Source organism: Barbus barbus (assembly GCF_936440315.1).
Source record: "Barbus barbus genome assembly, chromosome: 3".
In the NCBI taxonomy this organism is placed as follows: domain Eukaryota; kingdom Metazoa; phylum Chordata; class Actinopteri; order Cypriniformes; family Cyprinidae; genus Barbus; species Barbus barbus.
This window is the reverse complement of record NC_136731.1, coordinates 20,607,303-20,632,550: the sequence shown is the minus strand read 5'-3', so window position 1 is coordinate 20,632,550 and position 25,248 is coordinate 20,607,303. Positions and strand designations below refer to the sequence as shown.

Genomic DNA, 25,248 nt, shown 5'->3' with positions numbered 1-25,248 from the left:
TAATTGTTTATTTTCATTAGACAAATAGTAGTAAACATGCAGTTAAATCTTTTTATAAGTAAAATCAACACTGTGCTCAAAACGTTGTCCACCTAACTTATCATTTTAAACTGAGTTAACAATTTGGAAGTTGGATTTTTTTACAGTCTGCCTGGGAAGAGTTGAATTCAGTATATATACCATGAACTTTTAGTGCCTTTATCTGAAAACACTTAACAAAACCATAAAGCTGTTAAAGGATTTACAAAAATAAAAAAAAAGATGAAAAAAGGTTTCACAAACAGCTTGGTCTTTTATAAAAGGTAAGAAGCCACCTTTTAATGTAACAAGATACTAATGTGGACTCCTCATGAAATATTTAATGCTGACCTAAAATAAAATAAACAAATAAATGGCACAAACACATGGCATACAGAACATATACAAACTTGCTTAGTTCTTGTAAATATCCAGTAAGGATCCATCATCTTTTTTCTTTAAGATAGCTGAAGTTGTGTTCTGTATTTGGATGTCAACAGAATTTACAAGTTATGTGCTGTGATTGGCCAATGTTGGGGTCTGTCCATTTACTGCAGGCTATATGAGGATGACATGAACGTGATTGAAAACTCATAATTAATGAAAAACATTAGTTCTCACATTAATTTACATACTGTTCTAGCCTTGAGGTAAGTAGTCTTACATGCACAAAATAATGCTATGTTTCTATGAATTGTAAGGGAATTGACAGTTAAAACCCGAGGACCAGGTGTTGAATGAAGACCAGGAGTCAGAGATGCGAACAAAAAGCATCCGATGACGAACTTCTCCACTTACTCAGGAAAAGATGCCGACACACACATACACAGACAAAACATATCTTCTGCTCAAGGTGGCCTAGCTCTGGCAAGAGACTTATCAGCATGCTCATATAGATGGGAGGTCACCCTGACCTAATCATGGCACTGTGACCTTATGAACAGAATAGACTTCAGTATGGAACCAAGTCAAACATCAAATAATCTAGGAGGTTAAATACTGATCAATAACTTGATTAATAAACACACAAGAAAATAATATTATTGTGAAGGGTATGGTAGATCGGCATCCGCTCCTTCAGCATGAATTCATGATGATTCATGTACCAAAAGTATAGATTTATCCACAGTGGATAGTAAATGCCTTTTTTTTTAACAAAGAAAACATCATGATCATGCGTAATAAATCATAAATAATGGTGATGTACCCATCTTAGTTAATGTCTTAATGTGTTGTTCATCCATGAAGTCATGATAGAAATACTTTGAATTCTTGTTAGTTCCTGATAATTCATGAGATATTAATGCATGAAGTAACGCATAATTCATGCATGAATTTATGCATGAATTCATGGTAATTTGTGTACCCTTACCGTAAAGTGTTACCGCACTTTTTTTTAGGTTTAATCATTCTGGGTTTGAGATTTGGCTAATTTACTCATCTCACAGACACTGTGCCCAATCATTTACTTCAAATTTACACCTTATCTGCTTTTGGCACTTTAATAAATGGAGAGGTGCAGGTTGTAAGTGAGATGTAACCAGATGAGAAGTGATTTCAGCAGTGTGCTGGAAGCAAAGGGCGAGAGCTGGGATCACACACTCACTGGCTAATGGGAGCCGAAATGCTGCTAGCCTGAGGGAGTTCTAGTAATGATATAAGGAAAGAGCCTGGAATCCATCATGCTTGGGGGAAATCAGAGACAGGATTCTCACTCAGACCACCTGCCCCCACACCAACACACACACACACACATCCTGTTGAGGAGTTATTATAGCAGGACAATTTATGCCATCTGCTCACTCCCCACTGTTCTTCAGTGGGTTTCTAATATTTGCATCAAAGGCATTTTTAGACTGTTTTTGTTCACAGCTAATAATAACACTAAGTGCAAATAGCAATGGATTCTATTTACACTATGTTAAAATAGCAAGATTGTCTGCTATATTTATACTACTTATTGCAAATAGTGGCAATTATCTGCACCTCCATATTGTAGTACATTATAAAACAGTACGCAATAACAACGTATTGTGGCGGGAAGAGCAAACGACAGACACAGTGGGCGTGGCGTCAGGCCTCGGAGAGGTTTTTATTAAACAATAAATCAACAAAAATAGTGTCCAAGGGGAAAAAGTGTCCCAAAATAAACAGGGGGATCTGGTGTCCTCGTCGTGCTGCGGGGCTTGTGAAGGAGGGAAGGGTCCAGGGAAGGGGCGGAGTCCGGTGGCCGCACGCGCTCCCCTCTCGGGTCCGGGAGCGAGTGGCGGCGGCTTCATCCTACTCCTAGGCCCCCGGAGCTTCTGGGGGACTCGACGGCCTGGCATCCTGGCCCGTCAGCTGTCTTAACGGGTGCGGCAGTCCTCCTACTCGACACGCCCTTCCTGGACCCACGAGGACACCAGCGTGCATGCACGGGGAAGAGACCGGTCTCCCGAGGAGAGGCGCGCTCGGCATTTAAACAGCGGCGGTGATGAGGCTCTATTCACATCAGGTGCGCCTCATCACACGCCGCCAGCCCTGGCTGTTTCAGCGCCCCTCCTCTCTCACACACCCACTCCCGTCAGGAGCCTGGTGAAGGGCGGCGAATACGGGACGGTGTGGTGATGATGATAAAGGGGGGAGGCAGCCGACTCGTCACATTATTAAGTGTAAATTATAGTTTTAATTCAAATTATTAAATGGATGCCACCTTATTGGGACAATAAAGCCCTCCCTACACCTACCCTAACCCTACCCAATACTCTTATTTTCAACTTTTTGATTATTTTCATTTTTATTTAAAATGAATGCCTTTCTGATGCAATATTAGATTTGAAAAGGGAGAAAAAAAATTCAGCAAAAGGCGGACTCGAACTCGGGTCGATCATGGCAGAAAGCATGCATAATATCAGCTAAGCCACTGAAACTGATATTGAATTGGCGTCTTTCTTTAGTCTTGACTAACTCAATCACACATTAGTGGGTGGAGTTAGTGTAAATAGCCTTTGCCAACAAGACGGGCTGTGTAAATAGACACTCCGTAATATTTATGCCATTTACTACATACAAGTATCATGTACTCATCAGAATCAGAATCAGAATGAGCTTTATTGGCCAAGTATGTTTACACATACAAGGAATTTGTTATAGTGACAGAAGCTCCACAGTGCAACAGAAAGACAGTAACAGGACAGCACACAGGTAATAAAACAAAATAACAAGAAATAGCCAATAACCAATGTACAAAGCAGCAAAAAAAATAAAAAATACACAATATATAATATAGGCGACTATGTATGTACAGGTCAACTATGTGCAAATTAGAAATGAGAAAATAAAAATAAAATAAGTGAGTGTGGTGAATGGATAATGAATTAGTTGTGTGTTCTACGTTTATTTATTGAGTGTTCATGAGATTATACAGTGTTGACTGAGGGAAGAAACTGTTCCTGTGTTTGGTCGTTCTGGTGCTCAGAGCTCTGTAGCGTCGACCAGATGGTAACAGTTCAAAGAGGTTGTGTGCTGGATGTGAGGGGTCCAGAGTGATTTTACCAGCCCTTTTTCTCACTCTGGATGAGTACAGTTCTTGGAGAGGGGAGGGTTGTACCAATGATTCGCTCAGCAGTCCGGACTACCCTCCGTAGTCTTCTGAGGTCAGATTTGGTAGCTGAGCTGAACCAGACAGTTATTGAGGTGCAGAGGATGGATTCAATGATGGCAGAGTAGAACTGTTTCAGTAAGTCCTGTGGCAGGTTGAACTTCCTCAGCTGGCGAAGAAAGTACAACCTCTACTGGGCCTTCCTGACAATGGAGTCAATGTGAATATCCCACTTCAGGTCCTGAGAGATGGTGGTGCCCAGGAATCTGAATGACTCCACTGCAGTCACAGTGCTGTTCATGATGGTGAGTGGGGGGAGAGCAGGGGGGTTTCTCCTGAAGTCCACGATCATCTCCACAGTTTTGAGCGTGTTAAGCTCCACGTTGTTGAGACTGCACCAGACAGCCAGCTCCTTAACCTCCTGTCTGTAAGCAGACTCGTCACCGTCCTGGATGAGGCCGATCAGTGTGGTGTCGTCTGCGAACTTCAGGAGCTTGACAGAGGGGTCTTTAGATGTGCAGTCGTTGGTGTAGAGGGAGAAGAGCAGTGGGGAGAGAACGCAGCCCTGAGGAGCTCCAGTGCTGATGGTTCGAGTGCTGGATGTGAATTTGCCAAGCTTTACTAACTGCTGTCTGTCTGTCAGGAAGCTGTTGATCCACTGGCAGACGGAGGTGGGGACGGAGAGCTGAGTTAGTTTATTTTGAAGGGTTTCCGGGATAATGGTGTTAAAAGCAGAGCTGAAGTCCACAAGCAGGATCCTCACATAAGTCCCTGGTCTGTCCAGATGCTGCAGGATGAAGTGCAGTCCCATGTTGACTGCATCATCCACAGACCTGTTTGCTCTGTAGGCAAACTGCAGGGGGTCCAGTAACGGTCCAGTGATGTCCTTCAGATGAGCCAAAACCAGTCTTTCGAATGATTTCATGGCTACAGACGTTAGGGCCACAGGTCTGTAGTCATTAAGTCCAGCAATTTTGTGTTTCTTTGGGACGGGGATGATGGTGGAGCGTTTGAAGCATGAGGGGACTTCACACAGCTCCAGTGATCTGTTGAAGATCTGTGTGAAGATGGGGGCCAGCTGCTCAGCACAGATTTTTAGGCAGGCTGGTGACACACCATCTGGACCAGGTGCTTTCCTTCTTTTGTTCTTCCTGAAGACCTGGCACACATCATCTTCGCTGATTTGAATTGTAGGTGTGGGGGAGAGAGGGGTTGCTGGAGGTGTGAATGATTGTGTGGAGGGGTGTTCTGGGCGGGTGTGGGGTGATCGTTCAAAACGACAAAAGAACTTGTTTAAGTCGTCTGCCAGGTGTTGATTCTCCAGAGTGCTGGGGGGTGGTGTTTTGTAGCTGGTGATGTCCTTCAATCCTAACCACACTGAAGCAGGATCACTGGAAGAGAATTTGTTCCTGAGCTTGTCAGAATAATTCCTCTTTGCCACTCTGATCTCCTTTTCCAGTGTGTATTTGGCCTGTTTGTACAAGACTTTATCCCCCTTTCTGTGAGCATCTTCTTTGGCCTGACGGAGCTGTCTGAGTTTGGCAGTGAACCATGGTTTGTCATTGTTGTAGAATAGATGAGTCCTGGTAGGAATGCACATGTCCTCACAGAAACTGATATAAGATGTTACAGTCTCTGTGAGCTCGTCCAGATCATTTGCCGCAGCTTCAAAAACAGTCCAATCAGTCAGGTCGAAACAGGCTTGTAAATCCCGCTCTGTTTCGTTAGTCCATCTTTTAACAGATCTTAATACAGGCTTTGCAGACTTAAGTTTCTGCCTGTAGGATGGAATAAGATGAACCAAACAGTGATCAGAGAGTCCTAAAGCTGCTCGTGGAACCGAGTGATATGCGTCCTATTGTTGTGTAACAGTGATCCAATATATTACTGTCTCTGGTGGGACATGTGATATGCTGTCTGTATTTTGGCAGTTCACGGGAGAGATTTGCTTTATTAAAGTCCCCGAGAATGATTAAAACAGAGTCCGGGTGTTGTTGTTCACTCTCTGTGATCAGATCAGCGAGTTTCTGTAAAGCTGTGCTCACGTGCGCTTGCGGTGGAATGTAAACACTCACGAGAATGAACGAGCAGAACTCCCGTGGCAAATAGAACGGCTTGCAGTTAATGAAGAGCGTTTCTAGATCTGAGCAGCACATCTTCTTTAACACAGTTACATCTGTACACCACCTCTCATTGATGTAAAAGCATGTCCCGCCGCCGCGCGATTTCCCCGTTGATTCTGTGTCCCGATCTGCTCTGATCAGCTGGTAATTAGGCAGATGAATCGCGCTGTCCGGTATGTCGCCATTCAACCAGGTTTCCGTGAAACACAGAGCAGCAAAGTTAGAAAAGTCCTTGTTTGTCTGGAGAGCAGAAGGAGTTCGTCCGTTTTGTTGGGTAGAGAGCGGAGATTCGACAAATGGATGCTAGGTAACGCCATTCTAAATCCGCGCTGACGAAGTTTCACGAGCGCGCCGGCTTGCTTTCCCCGTCTGCGCCTCCTGTAGCGTTTGACCAGAGCTACGGCTCCACCAACTACAATGTCCAGCAAAACGTCCGAAAAATCAAAAACCGGTAGAAGATTTTGTGGTGTGTTCTGCCGAATGTTCAGCAGATCATCCCTGGTAAAACTGATCTTATTTGAAAAACAAAAAACAGGAAAAACAAACAAAAACAATACGAACACTGAGGAGCAACGCACAATAGCTGCCATCAGCGGCGCCATTTTGAGATTTAATCATAGAGAGCATTTATTTTAATTATACAACATGAAAATTCATGCATTTCATCTGAAACCAGATCTATGGCTAGCAGTGTCCTTTATTCAATTCAATTCAAATTTTATTTTGTCACATACATATACATACATAGTATGACATATCGTGAAATGTATTGTACGACTACAACAAATTGTCCAACAAAATTAAGAAAAACCTCAAGTTTACAAAAATACAAATAGAAAAAGTACAGTAAACATATATACAGAAATAAACTAACAATAAAATAAAATAAAAAATAGATATGAGAATAAAAATAGATATGAAGAATAAAAAATAGAATATGATTCTATATAGATTCTATAAAAAATAAAGTGTATGTCAGTGATAAAGTGTCCGTGTGCTGTGCAGTGCAGTGCAGTAAAGTGTATAAGTGAGTAAAAGGAATACTAAAGACAAAAGACAAATGGTATGTAAGTCCCACTCATTTATCCTTACGTAACCTTCTACAAATTAGTGCAGATTTTATTTGAAAATGTGCAAAGTGGAAGTGTGGGGTGATGTGATTAGAGTGGAGAGAGGTTAAGACTCCGAATGGCCTGCGGGAAGAAGCTCCTCCTCATTCTCTCTGTGTTCGCCTTCATGGAGCGGAAGCGCCTCCCTGAACGCAGCAGAGAAAAGAGTCCATTGTTGGGATGGCTGAGGTCCTTCACTATCTTCCTGGCCCTGGTCAGGCACCGCTTGCTGTAGATCTCCTGCAGGTCAGGGAGCTCGGTGTGGATGGTACGTTCCGCTGAACGCACCACCCTCTGGAGGGCTCGTCTGTCCTGCATAGTGCAGTTCCCGAACCAGGAAGTGATGCTGCCCGTCAGGACGCTCTCGATGGTGCAGGTGTAAAAAGTCTTAAGCACCCGAGAGGGAAGTCTAAAGTCCCTTAAGCGTCTCAGATGGTACAGACGCTGCCTGGCCTTCTTCACCAGGGTGCTGGTATGACAGGACCAAGTCAAGTCCTGCGTGATGTGAACACCCAGGTATCTGAAGCTGTCCACTCTCTCCACTGGAGTCCCGTTGATAGTGATCGGCTGGTATGACCGCTCCTGCTTCGTACTGAAGTCCACTATCAGCTCCTTAGTTTTGCTGATGTTCAGGTGTAGACTATTCACCTGGCACCAACTCTCCAGGTTCTTAATCTCCTGTATGTAGGCCGTCTCGTCGTTGTCTGAGATCAGGCCCAACACAACAGTGTCATCAGCAAACTTGATGATGGTGGTGGAGTTGGAAGTGGCCACACAGTCATAAGTGTACAGTGAGTACAGCAGGGGGCTCAGAACACAACCTTGAGGGGCTCCAGTACTTAGGGTGATGGAGGATGAGGTGTGTTTACCCATCCGTACGGCTTGCTGTCTGTCCTTCAGGAAGCTGGAGATCCATTGGCACAAGTATGTGCTGAGACCAAGGACCTCCAACTTGGAGGTGAGTGTGGAGGGAATTATGGTGTTAAACGCTGAACTGTAGTCCACAAACAGCATTTTTACATAATTCCCTTTTCTGCAGTCCAGGTGACTTGTTGTGGTGTGGAGGAGGTGTGAGATGGCATCCTCCGTGGAGCGGTTATGCCTGTATGCAAACTGTAGTGGATCCAGTGTGTCTGGTAGTGATGCAATGAAGAAGTCTCTGACCAGTCTCTCAAAGCACTTCATCACCACTGATGTGAGGGCTACAGGGTGATAGTCGTTTAGGCAGGTGGGCTTTGGTTTCTTGGGGACAGGAACAATGGTGGACTGCTTAAAGCATGAGGGGACTATGGACTGTTCCAGGGAGAGGTTGAAGATCACAGTGAACACCGGTGCTAGCTGGTCAGCGCAGGCCTTCAGAACCCGACCTGTGATGCCATCTGGTCCTGCTGCCTTCCTGATGTTCACTCTCCTGAATGCCCTCCTCACGTCATGCTCCGTGATGGTGAACACATTGTCCTCACCGGCTTCCTCAGCGTGCATGCAGTTAGCACTGCTAGCACCGCTAGCGTGATTAGCTGCAGCCTCGAAGCGAGCATAAAAAGTGTTCAGCTCGTCAGCCAGAGAAGCGTCCGCATTCCCCAATCTGGAGGGTGGTGTTTTATAGTCCATGATGGTTCTAAGTCCCTGCCACAGGCTCCTAGAGCTGCCATGTTGGAATTGCGACTCTAGTTTCCTCCCGTAGCGCTGCTACGCCTCCTTCACCGCTCTGCGCGCGCTGTAAGATGCAGCCTTGTAGTCATCCATGTTCCCGGTGGTGAGCCCTGTGTTGTAGGCAGCGGAGAGGGATCTCAGGGCGTCGCGGATGGTTTTATCCACCCACGCCTTCTGGTTGGGAAACGTCCTGATGATGGTTTTCTGCACCGTATCATCCATTAGTTTCTCGATAAATCCCACAACCGCTTCCGTAAACAAGCTGACGTCATCAGAGCTGCGCCGGAACATGTCCCAGTCTTTAGTGACACAGTTTGATTTGTCCCACTTTTAGGTTTGAGTCACTCAGTAATGGCAATAATGACAGACAGGTACAAGGGAAAAATGCTAGAGAAATAAATCATGACATGAATACCAAATTACTACTGGCTTAGACATTCAAATTTTGTCCTTGAAATAAGCACAGAACATGGAAAAAGAGTCATTCTAGGTCTAGTTAATGAATATAAAATAGTTAATTTAATATAAGGTTAATGTAATTTTTCAGGGGAGCACATGTTCACTCTGCATGAGTATGCCAAGATTAAAAAAAAAAAAAAAAAAAAAGAAGAAGAAAATGAAAAAAAAAAAAAAATAGTCTGCTTGGTGTTTTGTCTAATTTAGCCTTCAACCAATAATGACTTTGATATCCCTGGGTTTTGTGAGTGTTTAAACTGGCCTTGAGGTTTTCTAATCCTCCTCCTCCACTTCAGTGTGGGTTTTTATTTATTTATTTAATTTATTTATTTTATTTTATTTATCTTTTTTATTAATTAACTAGAAAAGAAAAGTTGAGAAATCAAAACTGTTTCAAAGTTATATGCCTTATGTTGTTGAATGTCTTTCAGTGCATTTTGGCTGTTTCTTATATTGTTGCTAGAGCTGGTTGTTAAGGTAATGACACACATTTCTGAGGTGTTCTGGGTGACAGAGGGATAGATGGACAAATGGATGAATATGTGGTAACACTTAATTTCGATAGTCCACTTTAGACATTCTACTAACAGTAAGTAACTTTGCAACTACATGTCAACTAACAGTCATTAGCGTGTTAGTAGACTGTCTGCTTAATATCTTCTAACACTTTATTTTGATGAGTCCACAACACACAACATACTGACTATAAGAAACTCTGCAAGTATATGTCAACTTATTTTACTAACCTTAAACCTACCCTAACAGTCTGCTCTGAGAGTTAGTAGACATGTAGTTACAAAGTTACTTATAGTAAGTAGAATGTCTAAAGTGAACTATCAAAATAAAGTGTAATGAATAGATGGATGGATGGATAATGTATAGGTAGATAGATAGACAGACAGACAGACAGACAGATGGCTATATCATATTAAATGTTTATAATAACAGACTGAATATATTCATCTAACAGTCTGAAAAATAGCCTTTCTGCTGAAGCCATCAAAGAAAATAAGATACACAAGTCATGCACATGGATGCCAGGTTAAGAAAAATAAGTAAAACACAGCAGATATTTCTGTATTGTGCAAGTGTGAAGCTCTGATTTGGGAATGTATCTCTTAAAGGCATAGTTCACCTAAAAATGAAAATTCTGTCATTAATTACTCTACCCTCATGTCATTCCAAACCTTTGTTCATCTTCGGAACACAAATTAAAATATTTTTGATGAAATCAGAGAACTTTCTGACCCTGCATATACACCAACGCAACTACCACGTTCAAGTCCCGAAAGGTAGTAAGGACATCGTTAAAACAGTCCATGTGACATCAGTGGCTCAACCGTAATGTTTTGAAGCTACGAGAATAATTTTTTTATTCATACTCTCTTGAATGAACAGCGAAGACTGACAAGAAAGAGAAGAAATTGTTGAATAAAGTCAATATTGTAGTTTTCTTTGCACACACAAAGTATTGTTGTAGCTTCATAAAATTATGGGTGAACCACTGAAGTCACATGGACTTACCAGGGGTCAACTAATTATCAGCCTGGCCAATTATCGGTGCTGTTATTAAGCATTTTTATGGTTATCGGTCATTTTCAAAACCGATTTCCCGATAAAACAATTTAAAAGCATTTAAAGAAAGTTTTTGTCAGAGCCCTTGTTATTCTTAGTTTTAACATTAATTTGAATTTTTACACCAGAATTATATATATATATATATATATATATTAGTGCTGTCAATCGAATAAATTTTTTTACTAATTAATCACACATTTTTCTGAAATTAATTGTGATTAATCCCACTTAACAATAAAGTTTTTAAATATACTTTAATTATACTTTTATATTGCAATAATTTCACATTCAATCGTCAAATTAATGTACAAACAACATATTTTTAACATTTGTTTAATTGTATCTTTTTTATGACGAAGGCCAGTATCACTGATACCAAATAATACTGATCCCCCCCCCCAAAAACATTTCACCTAATATTTAACCATTGATTATAGCCATTAAACATTACATTATAATTAAGAGCTATCAATTTTAACATTTATTAGACTTTAAAAATAACTTCTAATTTAATTCAACTTAAAACAATCTTCACATAGACCCATTATAATAAATGTTATATTTAGCTAGGCTACCTGTGCCCCTCAGCAGAAATCTTACAGAAATTGAATAAAGTTATCAAACACTAAATTCTAAACTAAATACAGGTAAATACTTACAGCTATGTAAAAGTTATTGATTTCCTTTTTTTTAATTCTTGAGGAACAGACATCACAGCAGCTGGTTATTAGGTTGTTTTTGGCTGCTATTTCTTTAAGAGATGTCACTGCTGAATGTGACGCGGATCTGACACGCATCATATTTTCTCTCAATTCTCTTTACCAGGCACGTGCAGAAGGGGGGTTTTGGGGGCTCGAGCCCCTGCCCTTTCTCAAAATTATTCAAAAGTGCCCCTCTGGGACAAATAGCAATGATATTGTGGTCAATAAAACAAAATGCATTTTAATACAAATTAACATGTCAAATTAATACAAATTAATCGCTAAAAAGTCGGAAAATTCCTGTTTATTTTTTACATATCTGTCAATCTGAGACGTAGCTATGGGTTGTGTGCGTTTTGCTCGACTGACTGATATTCCACAGTCTGTTCGGAAACCATAGCCTCTTAAGCCATACATGGTTCTTTCAGTGAGTGCCTATGGGTCGACGGAAGGAAAAAAATAAACCAAACAATATTTTAAACATTTTTCATCAATAATCAATGCTAGTGTGTCGATTTATTAAAAAATCCATATATTACATATTTTAGAATATTACACAATTCATCAATGCCCATTAGTCATGTAGTTATAATACATCAACCAATCATGATCTGGCACAAGAAGTTCAAATTTCATTGGACAATATGTGAAGTGGAGTGGTTATTTTCCGTTCTTATTCATAAATCGTTAGAAAATTACATGAAACCGACAATCTTATTTGTGGAGCGATCTGGATCTGCGATTTGTCTCATTTTATAAATCAGATTACATCGCTGAGAAAATGTATGCTAAATGACTACAAAAGTCGCAATAATGGAAATCAGTAGGCTTATTCAATTTACTTATATTTATGTGTGATATACACATTTTACTATTTGATGAAACTATCATTGTTATTTAAGCCCAAGTGCCACCTACAGGCCTATTATGTGAGGTGTAGGCTGGCGAAATGGTGACGTGAAAGGACTTTATTATATTACCACTTTTGATAATTATGCAGCATTATGAAAGTGTCTTATGGTCATCAAGCCCGCATTTATTTGATCAAAAAAAAAAGAAAAAACTGTAGCCTAATATTGTGAAATATTATTGCAGATTTAAAAGAATGTTTTTCTATTTTAATGTCTCAGGAACTGTTACTGTTATAAAGTGTCATGACAATAAGCATAAAAGCAGAAAGAATTGAGGGAGAGAAATTAGTGGAAGAGAGGAGACATGGAAATATAGAGAGACAATTCTAATTGAACAATGCAGAAAGTACATACTATAAAAAGTGCGCCTTAAAAAGAATGTGCCACGCACACAGCAGGGGCCTAGAAGAGTTTCAGTAACATTGACTAAGAGACTGAACTGATTGACTAAGAGACTGAATTTTGTTGATTAAAATAATTTTTTGTTTTAAAATACAATGTTTGTATCAAAATTAAACTTTCTTTCTCCTTTGACATGTTCAGAATTAAATAGAAATAATTTAATAACTACCATTTCTGTCCTTTAGTGTGACATAATGTCCTGTGACACACATAAAAGAACCACAGATTTGTTTTTATCTCAAAATATCTTAGTTTTTCTCAGTTGCTTTGGTGCATTTCTCAGAACAGAAATTAAATTTTCAAAACTACTTGTTCAACCTCCACATCATCAAGTCACTTGTGCACATCATAAAAGCAGTTTCTAATTTTTTTGAACAAGTTGCGATTGCTTTGGTCTCCTTCCACGGCATCGTCTCTGAAGGTTCCTACTCTGCCCACTAAGCCTCTGCGCACCACATCATCCTTAGTGGGCAGGGGGTATGCAGCAGCAGGTCAGGTGCTTTCTCCAGCTCAGAGAACCACTTATCTAGGCGTTCCTGAGGTTCGCTTTCGGGGGCAAAGCGTACCAGTATCGGGTTCTTCCCTTTGGCCTAGCACTCTCACCCCGCACTTTCACCAAGTGTGTGGATGCGGCTCTGGTCCCGTTGCGACTGCAGGGCATCTGCATACTCAATTATATCGACGATTGGTTGATCCTCGCTCGACATCGACATCGAGATGTCGTTCTCGCCCACATGAAAGACTTGGGGTTAAGACTAAATGCCAGGAAAAGTGTGCTTTCTCCAGCTCAGAGAACCACTTATCTAGGCGTGGTGTGGGATCCGACCACGATGCAGGCTCGTTTGACCCCTGCTCGGATCGAGTCGATCCTCACGGCAGTCAGGAGGGCCAGCCATCCACTGTCAAGCAGTGTCAGCACAATGTCCCCTCTGGTTCTCTCTAGCTCCTCCAGCTCCTCTGGGACTGGACGCTATGGTACAGACGTGGCCGAGGCTTCGTATGTACGCCTTCCCCCCGATCGCTCTGCTCCCGGGAGTTCTGGCGAGAGTGCGCCGGGACAAGGTCAGTCTACTGTTAGTAGCACCGTTCTGGCCGGGCCAAGTATGGTTCTCAGACCTTATTTCTCTCCTCGACGGCACCCCGTGGCCGGTGCCGATCAGGAGAGATCTCCTCTCACAGGCCAGGGGCACCATAGTGCACCCTCGCCCGGAGTTGTGGAAGCTGTGGGTATGGCCCCTGAGGGGGCACAACTCATAGCTTCCGGTCTGTCAACCGAGGTTGTCGAGACCATCCTCCAATCCAGAGCTCCCTCCACGAGGAAACTGTACGCCTTGAAGTGGAAACTCTTCACTTCTTGGTGCGGGGACCGCCAGCTCGACCCAGTCAACTGCTCGATTCGCGCAGTTCTGGAGTTCCTGCAGGCCCATTTCTCCGCAGGTTTAACCCACTCCACTATTAAGGTCTACGTGGCAGCTATTTCGTCATACCACGCCCCTAGTAGTGGTCAGTCAGTGGGTAGACACCCCCTAGTTACACGTTTCCTCCGCGGTGCGCTGAGGCTGAGGCCGCCTGTACGATCACGTGTCCCCACGTGGGACCTGGCTATGGTACTGGAGGCTCTGTGCGTGGCACCTTTTAAGCCTATTGAGGAGATCTTGGACAGACTCCTCACCAGTAAGACTTGACTCGTTTTCTTGTTGGCCATCACTTCTCTGAGGAGGGTGGGTGACCTTCAGGCCTTGTCTATGGCCCCTTTGTGTATTGACTTTGCGCCCGGTTCGGCGAAAGTCTTTCTCTACCCCCGTGCGGGGTACGTACCGAAGGTTCCAACGGTCGTACCACAGCCAGTCGTACTCCAGGCCTTCTGTCCTCCTCCCTTCGGGGAACCAGACCAGGAAAGGCACAACTGTATGTGCCCAGTGCGAGCACTGGGCACGTACATCCACAGAGCTGCCCTGTGGAGAAAGTCAGACCAATTGCTTGTGTGCTTTGGTCCGCCTAAGAGGGGTCTTCCTGCTACGAAGCCCACTCTTAGTAGGTGGATAGTGTATGCCAGGGGTTCTCAAAGTCTACATTCAAAGGTCCAAATCTGAATTTTCATCAGTGTCAAAGGTCCGGAACAATTGGTTATTGCAAAACGTGTTTTTAATAAACATACATAACATATAACAAATAAACACTCATTTAAAAAAAAAAAAAAGGTTCCCTTTGCATTCAAAATACTTTAATAACAAGTGCAAAAGTGGCAAAACAATTAATTTAAGTGTCAGCAGTAGAAGCTATAATGTTTTTTCTCTGGCCAATGCCGATATTTAGAAATCAGGGCAGCCTATGGCCGATATATGATGCTGCTTTTTGGGCCGATTTTCTCTTTTTTTCCCTTTATATCAAAAGAGAGTTTGCGTAAATGGTTATTGCAGGGCACAAGATAGTAATAGTAGTAGTAGTAGCCTAATTCATAGTAATAATACATGGCTCAAAACTTACGCACCTTCTCAAAACAGCTCTGAAGCATGCTTTGTTTATGTTTGCTGACAGACACCAGTGTTTCCCGCAGACTAGCAAATGCAAGTTGATTCTCTGCCAGCAGGAGGCGCTGTTGGAGCGTGATATATAGCTGTTTCCCCGGTAACGACTGTAATCAAATAAGCGCTGACTTTATCAGTCATTACAGGAAAGACCAAATGAAAATTGGCATCAAAGCTTTTCTGAAGAAAACGGACGGTTCTTTTAAAAGATACATTCATATAAAAACACCCGTGCAGCATTTTATTTTTGAAACGCGCAGTGCTCAGTTTATTCAACGAAGTATAAGCCTTTTGTAAAATCTATTTGTAGCGGTCAGTTTTGATATTGTGACAAGCCGCCACAAATAAATGTATACACTGGGCACTGCTATAAGACAAATTGCCATAATATAAGTGATAACAAAACAAAAAAATTAAAATATTAGCGGTGAAATGTCGCCGATTATGTCAAACGTCATACGCTCACTGGATGTCATGATGACAACAAATGTCATGAAGGAAAAGTTTCAATATCTCGCCTGCAATTTCGGACCTTCTCCAAAAAGACATAAAAAATAAGAATAAATAAACAAATGATTTACAAGTTTAACGTGCGTTTATCAAAGTAGGAAATATAATTAGTGTACTTGAAATATGAAATAGAAGCGGGTCCGGATTGAATTCCCTCCGGGTCTGGATCCGGACCGGAGTCCGGACTTTGAGAAGCACTGGTGTATGCCATTAATCTAGCATACGAGGCCTCTGAGCGTCCCCCGCCGTTGCGAGTCAGAGCGCACTCGACACGAGGTGTGGTGGCGTCCAAGGCCTTCTTGGCAGGTGTCTCCATGCAGGACATCTGCAACGCTGCTGGGTGGTCCACGCCCCTGACATTCGCCAGGTTCTATAACCTCGACATCCGAGCCACTCCAGGCTCCTCCGTCCTTTCGTCCTGACACCAGGCTCCGCCACACGTGCTTATATACTTCCTGGTCGTGACGTCACCCCGCCCGTGACGCCTCGCCTTCTATTTTGACTGATTACAGGTGATATTCAGAGCGTGGTCACGCTGAAGGCGTTCCCATAGCGTTTTCGGACGCAGCTCTCGTTCCCTTCAGGTAACCTGGGTTACATACGTAACCTAGTACGTTCTCTGAAATAGCTCAAAGGTGCATTTTATGACCCTTCAATTGGAAAGCATATACAGACAGAAGACAACACAAAAGTTATAAATTCTGACGATGGGAGAACATCCAGAAAACGATCGGGGTCAACAGCCGAGAGGAAGAAGAGGAGTAATGATGCATGGAAGGGTACAAAGGCAAAACAGAGGAAGAAGAGGCCAAGGACAGAGGTGCCTATCAGATTAAATAATGTTGTCAGTCATGGCCTTACAATGGCTGAAGGGTGCAGTTAAAAATTGGGAGATTGACCATATCCTCAATAATTCAAACATTTTGAATAAATATCAATATCTTTCAATCTATATCTTTCAATCAATATCCCACATACAGTAATGTGTAAATTTGTACTTTTGAAAGGAAATATGGCATACATAAGTGCAGCCTTCTGCATTTCAGTACAGTAACTGTCATCCAAACTGTTGCCATAGTTTACATCAGGTAATACTAACAGAGTGCACTGTTACACTTCACACTACTTTACATGTAATACATTCGTAAAAAATAAATGTACTGTATAAATACAAATGTTCATATACTTTTTTTCTATGTACTATTGACTCTTCTCAACAAATATCAGATTTTTTTTTTTTTTTTCATTTTTGGGTGAACTATCCCTTTAATATCTGGAAACCCCAGTTATGTTTGCCCATGGGCCAGGTTAAAACTTGTTGTAGCCTATGTTATATTCTATTCATTAATTTCAGTAACCCTGACAATTCTTCCATTCTGTATTAAATGCTGTCCTTGTATTCAAATTCAGTAGTATGTGACAGTACTGTACAGTCAATACATTAATATATCTAAAAAACAGAAGAGATTTTCCAAAAGCAGGGGAAATATCACACCTGGACTGTGTCTCATATAGCGGCTCTAACATAAGGAGTGGGGGTTGGATCCCTTGCTGACTGAGATTGACTGAGTGGCCCTAATGCTTGACGGTCTACACACATAGTTATGATGAGGTTGCTTAATGAAGCTGATCTGATGCTGTCTGGACAAGAGAGCAAGCAGACTGGTTTGCCGAGCTGTTATGACACAACACAACAGTCTAATTAGGTAGACTACAATTTTGGAGACTGCTTTGAAACATTTACTCAGATTTCACATTAGAAGCTACCATGAGACCAAAAATGAGTCAAAATAATGAATTTTATTGCCAAACTGGTAGAGGTGAGCACACTTTCATGTTTATTGCAGTAACAGCTGGAGTCAAGTGTGTTTTAGATGACTACTCTTTGTTTTATGCCAAAATGAAACCTGTGATTTGTGAAACAAGGGCATTTCAATACACAAGGTAACAAGAATACTTTCAGTGAATCTCACAAAACCTGTAAACAATTTCCAGGACACAATTTATCTCCAAATCAACACAAGTATATATTTATTTATAAACACTACTAACTGGGGTCAGTCTTTTTTTATTATTTTATTATTATTTTTTTTTCCTCAATGGATTCATTCACCAAGGATTCATTAAATCAATCAAAAGTTTCTGTAAGCACATTTTTGTTACAAACAATTTGTATTTATTTTATTTTTTTCAAATTAATGCTGTTTTTTGAAATTTCTAATAATCAAAGAATCCTGAATTTTTTTTTTACATGGTTTCCACAAAAATATTAATCAGCACACCTGTTTTTAGCTTTGATTAATAAGAAATGAGCATCAAATCAGCATATTAGAATGATTTCTGAAGGATCATGTGACACTGAAGACTGGAGTCATGATGCTGAAAATTCAGCTTTGCATCACAGGAATAAATGACAATTTAAAATATATTGAAATAGAAAATTAAAATAACACTGTAATAATCTTACACAATAATACTGTTTGCTGTATTTTTGATCCAGTCTAGATGAGCATTCTTGTGTCAGAAACTTCTTTCAAAAACATTAAAAAAAAGATTTTGTACAGTAGTATATATTTTTCTTGAAGAAAAATTAATTACTTATTAATTATATTAAAAATGTTGGTTGCATTGCTGTAATGTGGAAACAATTATTATTATTATTATTATTATTATACAGTATTTTACTATAAAATTTAGGAAAATTATAGAATCACTATTGAGACTAGTGGGAATGACAATTTGGGGATAAATGTGCTTAATGGTCATAAAAAAATATACCCACAACTTTAAATCAATCAATAAGATTTCATCACATTTTACTCTTATTGTTAATTCTTCTGGTGTTTTCAACAAGTGGACCAAGACCAAAGCTTCACTGACGTGTGACGCTAGCAGGCTGTTTTTGTAGTTTAGTTCAAATAAATGGCCTTTCTTTGAACTGAGGAGGATAATTTGATGAAGCGGCAACAAAATCCTTTATCTCATAAGATGAATTTGATTTGAAGTGGTCAAAAATACATTAATGTTTCAGATCTTCAACAAGCATTTTGAAGCAACATGAAAGAATGTTATTGATGTGAAACTCAATTTGTAACAAACTCTTGTTCTGCCTTGATTTGTTTTTCTCACAGTTCAGCGGTGGGTGTGGGTTTCTATGGAAACAGCGAAACCAACGATGGCGTTTACCAGTTGACTTACTCCATTTATAATGCCAATCACACACTGGGTGGCATTGGCAGTCTGGTAAGAGTTTCACTTCCTTTACCTGTCACTCATCATGTTGTCCTATTTCATTAGAATAGCCTGAGGAACACTGTGATTAAAACGAAATCTGAAAAAACAAAAAAAAAAAAGTTGTGACGTATTGTCAAGTATGGTGACCCATACTCGAAATTGGTGCTCTGCGTTTAACCCATCCAAGTGCTCACACACAGCAGTGAGTAGTGAACAAATGCACACACACACACACACACCGTGAACACACACCCGGAGCAGTGGGCAGCCATGCTGCGGCGCCCGGGGAGCAGTTGGGGGTTCGTGCCTTGCTCAAGGGCACCTCAGTCGTGATATTGAGGGTTGAGAGAGCGCTGGACATTCACTCCCCCCACCTACAATCCCTGCCGGCCGGGGACTCGAACCCGCAACCTTTCGATTACGAGTCCGACTCTCTAACCATTAGGCCACGACTTCCCCCTGAACAGAATTTTGCCTGTTACATTCTGCATGCTGAAAAACTAAGAGCTGGAAGCCTCAGGGGCTTTTCACTGCTGCTGGAGTATGAGTGTATGATGTGATGAGTGGCACTCTCTCTCTCTATCTTTCTCTCCTCTCCTCCCCTTATCTTCCCTGCTTGCTCTCTCGTCTTGTCTATTGTCTAACACTTGAGAGACTCTTTCTGCACTGCTCTCCAAACCGAAAAATCATGGATTTGATCAACTGGTCTCTCAACGCAATTGACACCATATTCTCTGCAAGAGCCCTGGGTTCGGGGGAGCCCAATTGTCCGGACGGGACGTTCGCTACTGGCTACACGATGGACGCATGGGAGAGATGGCGGATCGTGTGTCTGGCGGCTCTTTCCGTGGAGGACATTGAAGACATCTACCTATTCAGAACCATGATAACGGGTTTTCTGCTGATTGGATTTGCCCTGGGTTATCAGAGAATTCAGAAGACGGGAACAGCTGTCCAAAGCCTCACAAGGCTGCCCGTCATGATTGAAGCAGTGGGCAGAGCGGTCAGCACTGAGACTGAAACTATCAACCGCAATATGGATTCTATCACAGAGAAGCTCACGGCTGTGCTGAGAAAAATTTATGGATTTGGAGACCAGAATGGACAAAGAGAGTAGCTGTGAAATTGGTATGCAGCTGCTCGCACCAAGACCAAACAATTGCAATCTTATCTTCTTTCGGCTTCCCTAAACAACCAGACTCGGACAAGGTCGTGCTGAAAACAACCCCCCGGAAGAGCACTGCAGTGAAGACGCTCTTGCTTCCTGACCCCTCCCACAGACACCTGGTTGTCGACTCCGTCTGGGTCTCGATCAAGGCCGTTTCCATGGCAATTGCTGTGTCGCTATCACAATCTGCGGACTGAGACAACTTGTTTTGAATACCAGCGTGGCGGATCTCCAGGCCTACAAATACACAAACTCACATACACACAGACATACGCACATATATACAGATATGCATTCACCTCCCAAACCCCCATCCAACGCCTTTACCGCTTTGTACCGCCAGTCTGACAAGCGGGTCTGTGATTAGCGCTGAGAGGCTGCAGGTCCGGATGGCTGCTTGTCTGAGCTGGATTACCCCCCCCCCCCCCCCTGCAAATCCTGTGTCTCTGTATTGATTGTGCTTTTGTTGCTGAGGTGTTTTTCTTGTTCGCACACTGTACTCCCGAAGGAGCATAGTATGGGGATTACTTTTTTCTCCTCTCCTTCCTCATGTTATGTTGTATTCTTCTTCTCTATTGTATTTCGTTGCCTTGTACCCACATGTGCAATGACAATAAAGTTGAATCTAATCTAATCTAATTAAAGGGGATTAAAAATCTATATATACACCCATGTTCACTGGTCTGCTTTAAATATCTGTGAATGTCCTGCTGTTCAAAGGATTTAGGCTTTATTGAGAATTTATTTAATTTTATATTCGTGCTTTTAATTTAATTTAATTTAAAATTGCATGTAATTTAACATTTAATTTTAAAATTCAAATTAATGATGTAATATAAAATGTTATTTAACTATTTAATTTTATTTTATTAAATGCAGTTAAATCAAAGTTTTCTGACAAGGAGAAACAACACAAAGTTAAATAGGCTATGTTCAAAATAGATAGAATGCCATCTCATAATGCCTTACTCATAGTTTGTAGAGCTGGGCCTTGAATTGATTGTTTACATTTATAGTGAAACGTTGGTATAAAATTAAGCAGCTCTGTGATATCACTGTGATTTTAATGCACTTTTTATTTGACCATTATGTTTTCCGAAAAGCATACCATTTAGATTAGATTCACACTTGTGTAGTTTCACAACAATAAATTCGCTTTTAATAAATCCAATTCAAAATCTGTCATTTAACATCTTGTTTGCATCATCACTTACAAATGTTCATGGAAGCCTCTGCATGGAATTTTGCTTGGGTCTTTAAAAATGCTGAAATGTAAGTTTTTCAAATTTAAGGTGATTAAAAAGTCAAGTTGGCTTAATTATTATTTGAAGAGTTCCTAAATTTGGGGGCAGAAAACCAGGAATCACGATATGGCTTAATGTGAGGGTTAAACGTCAAAAGTGACTATGATTTAATAAAATAAATATGAGCGCAATGTGTTTCAAAGTTAACAACATGGTGCTTATGCATGTTTTGGGTCAGAAAAGCTCATTTGCATTCATAAATGTAAACAATTAGAGTAATAAGGTGTCTAGAAAATTACATATAATAATATATCATATCCATAATTTTGACTCATGGCTGAAATGTTTTTTATAAAACTTGTTTTTGCCAAAACTTGTGTTTTTTTAAAACTGTAAAATAGTTTTGCAGTTTAGGATGTTACTGTAAACAATGACAACTAACCCCCCCCCCCCCCCCCCCCCCCCCCCAAAAAAGTACAATATTCATTTAAACTTAACATTGCATATTGGGGTCAATGTTTAAGTGTATTTAAAATTAGATGTGCATGCCGTAAAGAGCCTAAATTTGATTTTAAATGCCTTACAGATGCACTTATTACTACACAGTGTATTGTTTTATTGTTGCATATTGATAAAAAATTATTAAATGTTTTGAAGGAAACGATGTGGGAAAATATGACTTTTACACTAGATTTGTATTGTATTATATTTCTTTGTTTTAAACATTTTGGGTTTTCTATAGGCTGCCATTGCTATTTGGTTGAAATGATAGTTCCTTAAATTATAACATACACCTTTTACTCATTTAAAAGCAAGTACATAAATATTGAAATATTTATTGATTGTTGACGACTGTATGCTGTGCTGTTTTCAGCCAATAATCAGCAAGTACTGTATTTCATTCTGAACATAGGGTTTGAAACATTTATCAATGCATATTTCCACTGATTCAAGCATACTAGTAAAGAGTATATACTGCATGTTATGTAGAAGTATGCTAGTCCTGGACAGACTTCACATTTTTATTAACACAAAAGGCAGTGATTTTCTTTGTTATAATCGATGTGGATTAAGTGACAAGATGGTTCCTTTCCCGTTCAAACGTCTGAGCACCACCATCTATGCATTGACCACTGTTATATTTAAAACAACCCACAAACAGTGTTTCCAGCAGATTGTCTTGGATTTGAGAGTGGTGTATTTCAGCATATGGCAGGTTGAGTGTGACAAACAAAGCATTTGGCTGGCTGGCTGGCAGAACATTTCTCCTCATACAGCCCTGATGTTCATTACCTGCTGGCAATGTGGTGACAACCTCTGTTCTTCTAATACACTGCCTCCGAGAGCTTCCTGCTGTCACTCTCACTCTCTGCCAGTGTATCTTTGGCTCACTGGCCCATAAAGCATTGCTTCACGGTCAGGTGAACATATCTAAATATGCTGTCTAGAACAGCCTTTTCACTGTTTGCTGTAACTAAAACAACATTGAGAATATGAGAACAACAAACAGCCATTGGCTTCACTACAACTGCATAAATCCAATTTCAGCTTTTGTGGAAGTTTCTCTCTTAAAATTGAAAGGCAAAGAGGACCGCGTCTGAAGGCCAAGCTTGATTGCACAACTGAATTCATGAATTTTGAAGTGATTGGGAGAGTGTGGAGGACGTTTTTGAGCTTCCAGGCTTTTTAAACGCCTCCTGACTGTAGTTGCGTGGCAGAAAATAGCCGTTGCAACTGTGAGTATATAGTGATTGCCTTTTCGCATGCTTCTAACTCTATTTCATGCAGTATCCACACCTTCTGCAAAGAAACGTCAATCTAATGTATGAATGTTAGTCCTTTTGAATCTTAATCTTTATGAATCTTAATTATGCTTCCACTATCTTGAAATTATGAGTTATAGAGCTATTATTCAAAAGAGCTACATTGCAATTCACTTTAACGAAAGCAGAATGAACAATTATTGCCAAGAATGAGAGCGGTTTACCAGAAATGGCGCATGATGGCCTTTAAAAAGAGGGAAAGAAGAGGTCAGATGGCTGGATACAACTACATTTTTTTTCAGTTGATGCACTGTGCTGATTAATTATATAAATGATTTGATGTAATCTAACAGATTTAAAACGGATATAGACTATGTGCCATTAATCCAGTCTAGTGTAGCTTACTCTGGCTGGATACGTTTATATAAAAGCTTTTTTCACAATTATTTTTCTACTATATGGTACACACCTTTGAGGGTTGTGCCGCATTTGGTTTTTACAGGCTTTACAGATAGGTAGATACGTGGCTAGAGCTCTGACATCGACTCAAGCCTGCAACAGAGGCTCTAGTGTTTTAAATAAATAAGCACAGAATATTTCATAGTCATAACTCTGCACCTAGGCAGGCAGATAGCAGTAATATTTAGTGGTAACCTGACAAAAGCCTCCTGAAAGCATTATTGATTCTCTGCCAGCTTCAGTGAATCTGTCAAAAACAGATATCGGGGACTAATGAAGCTCACTGAAAATTGTTTTGTTACTTTCTGAGCAAGTTTTGAGCCTTGAAGTCCACCTTAACATTAACAATGGATGGCCTGCCAAAACAAATGTGATGAAATGTCCTGCCATGTTAATCTACATTTTATTTTGAGAAAATTGTTTAGCTAGTACCCTCCTTTAATATAACATAAAAAAATACACTGTCACATTTTCCTTTAAGCAAATTCCCGCAGATGAAATCCAAGAAATTTCAAGTGAGGAGGAAAAAAGTTTGCATGCAGATTTTGAAACTGGATTAAGCTGCTCACATGAATTTCACCACATTGAACAAAAAAAACGCTTGTCTTGAAGTAGAGCTGCATAATTAATTGGTAAAAGATCGCTGTCTCGATTCAAACACCAAAGCTAAGTCATTTCTCAATGACAACAATTGGTCTATGTCTATTAAATCTTTGAGCAAGGCAAGACAAGTTTATTTATATAGCGCATTTCATACACAGTGGTAATTCAAAGTGCTTTACATAAAAGGAAGTGAAATAGTCATTAAAAATAATAATAATCACAACAATAAAAACAAGGAATTAAAAAAATAATAATAATCACAACAAAAACAAAATGCTCCAATTAATCGTCTGGAATCGTGCAGCTCTATCTTGAAGGAGTGATTTCTGTATAAGATACGCTTTATACATTGCAAAATTATTGACGATGTACCCTTATTGCCTTTGAAACCTCACCAAAATTTCACTGTTACCACATCTTAAGTCACAAAATTTCATATACTCATAATTTTCTCACCTTCATATACATTCCAAACCTGTGTGACTCGGGGTTTTTTTTCTGTGAAAGATAAAAGAAGATATCTTGAGAAATGTCTCATTGTTGTTGTTTTCTGTCTATATGATTGGACCCCCAAATTCTTCAAAATATCTGTAATAATTAAAGAAATCAAAAGCCTTATTTTTTTTTTTTCCTTAAAGAATTCCTCTGCTTTCTGTCACTCTTGCCACTTACTTTACTCCTCTGGCAATCCCATGATCCCCTGTGCATGCCTCTTGCTCCCATAAAGAATTAATTGGAAACAGTTGCTTGTCTCTGTGCCAGTGGGCCCAATCATCATTATTAGCCTTCTAATGGTGATCAGCATTTTTCTTGTCTCTATTCTCAGGTTGGAAACTCATTGGGTAGTATGCAGGTCGGGCTGAAAGAACACCTGGAGCGGTTGGATGAGATATTTTCTCCTCGGGGAGACTACACCCAAACATTGCACTTCATGCAGCAGATGGCCAACAACATTATCCAGCAGCTGACAGCCATGCCAGACACAAGAAAGGTGCAAGTGGATTTGGCAGCCATCGCGGATAAAACTTCACTCATAGAGTACTACAGGTAAGCTGCCTTTGGGCAGGTTGGGTAATGATGGCTTATTTACTGCACTCTGTGCTCTTAAAAACTTTTGCAAGAACATGTCCTATGTCTCATCAGAGGTCAGAGACTGGACAGCTATATGTACTCTAGAGACTGCTTATGTAGACATGGGTCAGAAAAGT

At 40.6% G+C, this 25,248-nt stretch overlaps 1 protein-coding gene across 1 annotated transcript in view; it reads left to right on the top strand.

The window, feature by feature from the left end:
* The window catches only part of LOC306849665 (protein tweety homolog 2-like), a 71,280-nt gene that overhangs the window by 27,907 nt on the left and 18,125 nt on the right, over positions 1-25,248 (top strand). The window contains exons 3-4 of the mRNA XM_079384858.1: positions 18,701-18,812; positions 24,867-25,087. Of these exons, the coding sequence (XP_079240984.1) occupies positions 18,701-18,812; positions 24,867-25,087 (333 nt within the window). The remainder of the gene's footprint in view (positions 1-18,700; positions 18,813-24,866; positions 25,088-25,248) is intronic.